At 35.6% G+C, this 9,137-nt stretch overlaps 1 protein-coding gene across 5 annotated transcripts in view; it reads right to left on the bottom strand.

Annotated features, from left to right (window-relative positions):
• Positions 1–6,527: 6,527 nt before the first annotated feature.
• Positions 6,528–9,137, bottom strand: part of MATR3 (matrin 3) — a 30,233-nt gene continuing 27,623 nt past the window's right edge. For all 5 annotated transcript variants that reach the window (XM_045550924.1, XM_045550927.1, XM_045550925.1 and 2 more), the window contains one exon: positions 6,528–7,613. In XM_045550924.1, the coding sequence (XP_045406880.1) occupies positions 7,563–7,613 (51 nt within the window). In that variant the 3' untranslated portion in view covers positions 6,528–7,562. The remainder of the gene's footprint in view (positions 7,614–9,137) is intronic.

Here is a 9,137-nt window from a genome sequence, read left to right as displayed (position 1 = left end):
AGAGTAGGGGCGCGTCACTGTTCCCACACCCGCCCAAACGTCAAAAATCATGGGATGCGGTGAGTGGGGGAGCTGGAGACTGAAGATGCCCTGACAAGATACACAGACATGGACTGCTACAGACCTCAAACTCATACGCCAAAGAGGAACATTTAAGTAACGACATAGCCACTCACATACTCAGACATACACATCAAAAAGTGATACACGATGTCATACTAACAGCGACACGGAATCATAATAAACTAAGACAAATTCACAGAGGCATACTAACTGATCTACAAGCGCCTGCATTCTGACAAGTGCAGACACACACTTTCTGAAGCTGGATCTTTGCATACAGACGCAAAATACAAATACATGATTCCCAGGCAACCTGTGGAAATTTCTTCATGGCCAAAGGAGGAAATGCCCTGTCCAGACGTGTTAGAAGGGTAAGACCTCAGGGTTCAAGAATTTCCTAGTCCATGCACTGGTCCCATACGTTATTATTACTCATGCTTCCTTGCTATCATCATTGACAAGCCCCAAGATATATTTTTAGTGATACTAAGCAAGGTAAAGTAGAGTGTGTTTTCAAAATCTGGATGTATGTATAATATGTATACACTATATTTGAAAGGTGCACACACACAAACTAATAATTTCTTCCTTCTGAGGAGGGAAAACAGACTGGGAGATAGATGCAAAGAATTACCTAGGGCCGGGCACGGGGGTGCATGCCTGTAATCCCAGCTACTTGGAAAACTGAGGCTGGAGGAACACTTGAGCCCGGGAGTTCTAATACAGCCTAGGCAATATAGCAAGACACTGCTTCTAAAAAAATAAAATATAAAGGAATTAAATTTTTATTTTCTTGTAAAATTAGAATCTTTTAGAACTACATTTGTAATACCTACGAAGAGTTAAAAAAATTTTTTTTTCCTTCACAGGATGGCTTGAATCCAGAAACAAGGTTACTGCTCTTCAGGGCCATTTCATTCATCAAAGACTGCTTTGGGCCAGTCCAAAGCCTCAAAGAAAGGAACACAGGTGTTCTGGGTCAACCACTTTGGCCACACTTACAGATCTAAATCCTAAACTGGGAGGAAGGGTTTGGTTTTGTTGCCTGCTATGCATACAGCTCTGGGAGAAAAGAGATGTTGTTTTACCAGTCTGTGGACTATGATTCATCCAAGGAGTGCTGGTGAAGCACCTGGAAGATAAACTATCAACCCCAAAGGCTGGAAGACATACGAATAGAAGAACAAAATAGGTGTATAATCTGTAGATGACCCAGACACTTTTTTGACTGGACACTCTCAAAAGATAAACCATGAGCTAACCGAATTTGTTATTTAGTAACACAAACCACTTAATCGGTTATAATGGTTAAGTCAAAAATATTTGCAAGATCCTGGCTTTTCATGTGAACCACTCAAACAAAAGCTTATGCTGTTCTTTCCACACAAAGGGGTCAAGATCTCAATCCTCAGATCACAGTGAGCTCACCATTGCAGTTGAGAAAGTTTGACAGGCCAGCAATTCCTTGGTATTCTCTGGACACAAGAGCATTCTGCTGATTTCACAAATGGACTTCAAGATAGTGAAGCTATACTTGGATGGTGGTGATGATGATGAATGCAAAACACTGTCAGAAGAGCAAAGGCTAACAAGTTTGGTAATGGTAAGGACAGACATTGCAATAGGACCAAAAGAGAGCCAGTTTAAAAATATGAAGAAATCTACCTGTTTGGTCCATGGAAGTAACAATCTTAAGATCGAAGTTGAAGTAGGAATCAGAAGAAAGGATGGTAATGAAGGCCCAGGATGGTTGTGAGTAAACCTCCACTCTACATTACCACCTTTCGACAGACCTCTCATTCTTGTCAATATGTAAAAATTGGGTATTTTCTCACCAAAACACTCCAAATATAGGAATCTACCCAAAGAAATTGGACATATGTAAAAACATGGAAGAATATTCAGAGCTGTTATAAACAACCAATTAAACAGTAAGCCTATTAACAGGAAATTTATAAAATGAATTATGGTACATTGAAACTATACAGTTTTTAAAAAGATGTATATTGATATTGAATGATACCCATATTGTTTTTTAAAAGAGCAGGACGCAAAATAGCATGTGTAATCTCTGAAAATTATATATGTAAACATAGCCACAAGTATAAATGCTGTTTGGTAGATTGGTCACCAAACTGTTAATAGCAGTATTTCCAGTCAGATTTCAAAGGATTCACTATTTTTAAAATATGTATATATATATATATATATATATATATATTTGATCCACTATCATTCCCAAAGATTCACTTTTTTGTATACTTTGATATTTTTAGACAGTCTTGCTCTGTCACCCAGGCTAGAGAGCAGTGGTGCAACCATAGCTCACTGTAACCTCAAACTCCTGGACTCTAGTGATCCTTCCACCTCAAGTCTCCCAAGTAGCTAGGATTACAGGCACACAACATCACATCCAGCTAATTTTTAAATTTTTTGTAGAGACAGAATCTTGCTATGTTGCCTAGGCTGGTCTCAAGCTTGTAGCCTCAAGTGATCCTCCCACCTCAGCCTCTCAAAGTGCTAAGATTGTAACTATTTTTTGTGTATTTTAAAATATCGTCTACATTCTCTGAAAGCTTATATAGCACCTATAAAAGGAACCCCTCCCCCCAACACACACACAGAAAAAACCTGACTTAGGTTCCTACAGCACTTTGGTAATGGCCTCGTCCTCATGCTCATTTGTATTGTGTTCACGAGGCAGAGAATGTACCCGACCATGTTGAGTAAGGGCCTAGCACTGTGAGGGTAACCAAAGGTCCCTGCTCTGAATGAATAGGTGAGGAGCTAAAGCATTATTAAACAAACTTTTTGAATGCCTACTATATGTAAGCACTGTTCTAGGCACTGAAGATACATAGGCAGTAAGTGGCATTTTCTCCTAGAAAAGTTTTAGTCAAGTTTAAAACTAGCCTGACTTGAGTCAAATTTATATAGGTTGAACAGGCAGGACGAACAGGATTTGGAAAATAAGGTGTAGATTAGGAACAGGTAAAGGTTTTTGCAAAATGATGAGTGTCTACAGATGTAACTGGAAAGGCAGAAGTAATTCCTATTCTCCAGCCTGGGCCAAACAGTTTCCTGCTAGCTTTGTGCAGCTCAGCTGTTTTTTTAAAATAAGATGGGTCAGAGATTCGCTTGATGTTTGTGAGCAGAAGCAGCCAAAGAGAAAATAAATTAGCAGGTATCATTGAAGTCTCACTATCCATTACACCAATAATCATTTAAACTGCAATCCCTTTTCAGACTCTCATGACATCACAAATTAGAAGAGGACATAAACTGTGGCTTATCTTTAAATAAAGTGGAGAAAAAGAAAAAAAAAAGTCCACATAACACGAGCAGACTTGGTAGTTACCAAAGTAGCTGTAATCTAATTACCTTTTGATATTTCTATCCAACTTTATGTAGAAAAAGAAACTTTCATTTAAATCTCAAAAGTCAAACAGCCAATTAAGAAGCCACCACGTATGAAGCAGGATGTCATGGTTCAAAGAAAGGTCATTAAGACTACATCCAATGCCAGTAATTCTCAACCCAAGTATACCCTTGCTGGGGTGGGCAGATGTTTATTGACTTTTGTCTACCACACTCAATGGACTCACTCCCCCTTTCCTTAAAAGCTTATACTTTTTATCACTTTCATATTCCCCAAAATACACTTGACTTTACCAAGTGCTTCACCGTGTGAAAGTAACAAAACTTTCTAGGATTAGAATTTTAAGTTCAAGGAAAGGCCAGGGTTAAAAATCTTAAGATAAATACTTTAATGTTGATTCTCTTGGAAACTAATCATGTCACTTCCTGATGGTGCTCTTACCAAGAATTTTTCCCATCTAATCTCTAGAAAGAGTACTCTATAGTTTCAGACTTTTGCCCAGTACTAGTTAGTGCTTTAACTGAGCTCTAGCTAGTATCCACTATAGTGCACATCAGCAAATCAGAGCTACTGGATAGAGAGGTGACCATTTCCATTTATGTTAAATTTCAACAAACTAGTTGTAACCAAGCCTTTTCTTTATTCCCATGTTGTGCTTGAGAGGTGCACAGTAAAGGGGAAAAAAGGGAAATCACCTGTCCAGGCTAAATGGTAAATCTCCAAGACCTCTTGGTTCTTCTACAATAACCTTCCTTGAAATTTGTCTGCACCAAGTTCCCAGAAAATTATAAGACATTATGTTTCTACCAAAAAATAAAGGATAGACTTGTGTAAACAGTATGCAAACAGTATACAGTGCTCTGAAATAGGCTGTCTCCCACAGATGATTTTAAAAAAACAAAATGCTTTGCATATGGTAACTATTTTAGCATTTCCTGTAGTGTTACCTTTGGAAAAAGTAGCAAAATGAGTACTTCAGACAATAGTAACCAAACCAAGTATCTGCTTACAATTGTCTAGCACACACTTCAGCCATAGATAGAGCAATGGTTCTCAAATCGTCTCTATTCGTGACATCTCCATAACCTGGAAACTTGTTAAAAATCCCAGTTATCAGGACCTATCCCAAACATAGAAAACTGGAAATCCTGAGAGGGCCCTAGCAATTCTGATGCATGCTAACATTTGAGAACAGTTAGTTCTAAAGGAAAACAGTTAACACACCACTAGAGGTGATTCTAAGAATCTTGCCGTTAACTCCTTACAGCCATGGAATGTCATCAGAATGGAGGGGGTACTTTAAACCCAGGCAAATCAAGAATCTGCTCTGGGTCCTCTGTCAGGGCCTAATTCAATTCTCATTACTCTTGAATACCTGACCTTTCAGCTACACTAAACCACTATATAATGGAGGGCAACCAACAGTGTACCTAGAGCTGCTTCTATCCTAGTGCAAGTTTTTTTTTTTTTTTTAAGAGATATAAGGTCTTGCTCTTGTCACCCAGGCTGGAATGCAGTGGGACGATTATAGTTCACTGCAGCCTCCTGGGCTCAAGTGATCCTTGTGTTTTAGCTTCCTGAGTAGCTGGGACTACAAGATGTGCACCACCACGTCCAGCTGATTTAAATTTTTTGTGGAGATGGGGTTCTATATTGCCCAGGCTAGTCTTGAACTCCCAGCCTCAATCAATTCTCCTGCCTCAGCCTCCCCAAGTGTTGGGATTACGGGAATGAGCCACTGTGCCCAGGCCCAAGTTACCTAAATAGCTATTATAGACTCCACAAAGCATGCTCTGCAATGTCCCTGCAGATTTCTATTACATACCATGAGCTTTTGTCACAATTTTTAAGTGAAAAAATAAAACAAACACAAAAAAAACCCAAACACTGTGAATAAAGCTAAGCAAAAATATGTAAGTATACGCTGCCTCTCTTATAATCTCAGCATCTACCACAATACTTAATAGTTTACCATTTTCTTTTCCAGTCCCCATCACCCTAAAAAAGGGGGCAGGGGAACCTATCCTTCACAGGCAATTCAGATAATGAATACAACCTTTAGAAGTTTTTTAGGATCTTAACCATTTAAAATCTCTAAAGTGTTGGTGGCATACACTATAGTGAGAATTCATCTTCCTGAGTAATATAAAACAAACTCAACGTATTTTTAAGTTTCTTCACATTTACAGGATCAGGCTAAACTAGAGGCTGAAACAGTGGTGGGGAAAATGTTCTTAAACTTTATAGCTGGTTTAACTGGAAACATTTCTATTAAATAAAGAAGGTTTGCCATAATCTGGAAAATAGCTGTTACAGATTTATTTATCACTATCAGCTTATTTATGAAAATTTTTGATTTCTAAATGCTCTCAAGATAACGAAACAAAGCATTCTTTTAACTTGCTAAATTCAACAAAGTAGTTACCTATGAAAAAAGTCATCATTGATAGGAAAACAATGAACGATTCCATTGTAGACATAATGCTTTCTGTAGCTGCTGTTAGTTCAAAGTTGGAATTAAACAGAAGTGGATAATTAGTAAAGGCTAAAATTAAACTGCAAAAGTAAACTGGCAAGGATTTTTTGTGCATGTTACATTAGTCATCTACCCTTCAGTGGGAGACCAGAAAATTTTACCCAATTATTTGAAATATCTTCTAATATATTTGAGCCTGGAAGTTTCAAAGACAATGCCTATCAGTCATGTATTTTTTAAAATTAAAAATTTGTTTTTTGACAACAGTCTGATATCCCTATATAATTATTTTGAAAAGCTGGCAGAACTGATTTTTGCTCACCACGTTACTTCTAATTTTACTGTTAAAGACACAAACATGTCTAGACACAAGTTTATGCTATTTCTTCAACCTTTAAGCATTTTAAATTCACAAGGTTTTAAAAAACCAAGAATGGCTCCATTTTTAGTTATGTAACAGGAACAAGAAATCCACCAGCACCAAAAAAGTTTAAAACTCAGATCTTTAGTAGTAGTCTTTAATACACTTACTGTAGACTTAAAAAGTAATAATTTGTTAAAGCATGCACAAGTGTAAGAGTGAATAAAAATCACAACTGACAAACATACTGGTTAACATTCCAGACATGTATAACCAATGAACATGGCCTAGTTTTTTTTATTGGTATTCACTTCAGTAACTTGAATCCACAGATATAAGCAGTATATAACCAGAAAGTCACAAGTAAACACAGATTATACATGCAAATTTCTGTTCACAAAGGTAACATGTGCAGGTATATGAATTAGAAGCGTGCATCTAGAATTATGGCCAAACTGTCTTTAAAATGCAGAAATGTAAAATTACATCTTGAAAATATGAAGAGATGGTCTACACACTTCAAAAATCAAATGTTGCTTATACCAGAGATGTATGACAGCTACAGGATTCAAGTGACAAGCAATAAGATCTCAAAAAATTAATACTGGTCAAAGAGAACGGGAATATTTTTACATTTCACTGAAAATACATTGAACTACTAGAATACGAAATCTAGCAGGAACTCAGGGGAAAAATTACAAAATCTAAAGCCAATTAATATTTCTTATACCTAAACAACAGCATGACATTAAAAGAAAACTGCACCTGCATTTGTATTGCCAATCTCACATTAATGAAGTTCTCCAAAAATGAAATGCAACCAAAGAAGCTTCAAACTCCAAATGAAAAGTCTGCAAGGCTCAGATTAAAATGTGGAATGTTTCAGATGAAAGTAATAAAAATACAACTGGTTTTGTTCTTTATTGAATGGAATCAAACGATGACATTTCTTTGAAGCTTGGAACTACTAAATTTCATTTTTCTGAATGGTTCTATGTTATCTTTTTCTTAGTGGTGCAAGTTGTCTTAAGTAGCTTACGAAGTCAGTCTCTACACAGTACTTCTGTCTGTTGCCATTCTGATAAAAGAAAAACTATTCTTCATTAACTTAACCGTGTATTTTTTGCTATAACACTTAACACATGAACAGACATCTATTATTTCTCCACTAAAACAAAAGAGTACAATAGTCTTCTTCTAACTATCAGTATTGTATTTAAAAAAGGTTAACATTAAAAACAAAGAACCATTATTTTCTTTGAAATCATTAAATCTTGCACATCTTAAGTTTCCTTCTTCTGTCTGCGTTCCTCTGCCAATTTATTCAGAAATTTCTGAAAAGAGAGAAAAAGAATTACAGAAATTAAATCACCTAAGAGAAATATATCATATGGATTAATATTCTACCCAAGTTTAGGGACCTAAAGTCTAATTTTACCAGTAATTTCAAGAATGAGTTAATTCTTAATAGTATACAAAACTAAACTGATGCAGGGCACCACAATAAGGGATGGGAAAAAAATGGTAAAATGTAAAAAATGGGTATTTCAATGTTGTGATTATCTCTAATTTTTAGAGATGAGAGAACAAAGGCCCCAGTAACACAGAACTAATGCTACTCCAAGAACATATATCAGTTAAAATGACATGCATTTATTTAATGCTCTATTCATTAAACTAGGCAGACAATTTCTTAAGGGGCCAATAGTAAATATTTTAGGCTACTACTCAATTCTGCATTAAATTATAGCACTAAAGCAGTCATAGATAGTATTTAAACGATTGTGGCTGTGTTACAAGAAAAGTTTATTTACAAAAGGTGGCTGGGCCGTAAGTTTAGCTTGTTTACCTATCCCATTAGACACATGGTATAACCTATAGAGTTTCTAGACACCAGAGGTCTGTTAAGACTAATGGAAGTACAAAAGATATTCAAAAGTCTAATCTAAAACATCCAAAGTTTTTTTTCCATTTCATTGGAATTTATAAACTATAGTTACTGCAAATTGATAAGGGTTAAAAGTCATTATATCTTTAAAAAAAACCACCACCAAAACCAAAACTCCAATACAACCAGACAAGAGTAAATTATTTATTTATTAGCAAGATGTCGTACAGAGTAATAATAATTTCTTAATGAAGTTGATGAAAATTTCCTCAAAATACATGGCAACAAAAAAGTGAGCCACTGCTAATAGTGCAAATATCTAATTACAAAGCATAATATTGTTTATATGTATCAAGCACCTGGAGATTTCTTTTATATTATTTCCATATTCTCCTAGGCAATACAGTTTCTGACCCCAAACAGCTTTAATTCAAAGCAGATATTTGTACTAAATTGTTGTTACCATTGAAAATGAACACCATTCTTTTTTTATAAACACAATGGTGAGAGACATATAGGTAATAAAGAACAGTTACATTTAAAAGAAATAAAAGTGAAACAGCTAAGAACTGGAATTATTCCAAGATTCAATTCAAGGTTACCTGTATCCATTTAGTCAACACAGAGAACAGGACTTTTTTAATTATAAGGCAGTATGAAACAACAAGTTATCTACAATTATGAGTTCTTTACTGCTTTCAAGTGTTGTTCCACTAACTATCTTCAGTAATTGGTCCTTAAAGAGGCCACTAACTAAAAGTCCAAATCTCAATATATCCAAATAGGAAATATTCTTTAGTTATGTTGGGCTTTATGCTTTTATCTTCATATACTGTTGGTCATAAAAATAACTAAAGAGTATCATTATTAATAAATAATGTCAGTGTAAAAATCATTAAATATGAAGAGACATGATTTATTCCATTTGGTATTCAAGTCTCCAGCATCTTCCAAAGTAGAGAAATTACAG

The sequence above is a fragment of the Lemur catta genome, chromosome 5, assembly GCF_020740605.2.
Source record: "Lemur catta isolate mLemCat1 chromosome 5, mLemCat1.pri, whole genome shotgun sequence".
NCBI lineage: Eukaryota > Metazoa > Chordata > Mammalia > Primates > Lemuridae > Lemur > Lemur catta.
Note: the sequence above shows the minus strand (reverse complement) of the source record. Positions and strands in the feature narration are given on the sequence as shown.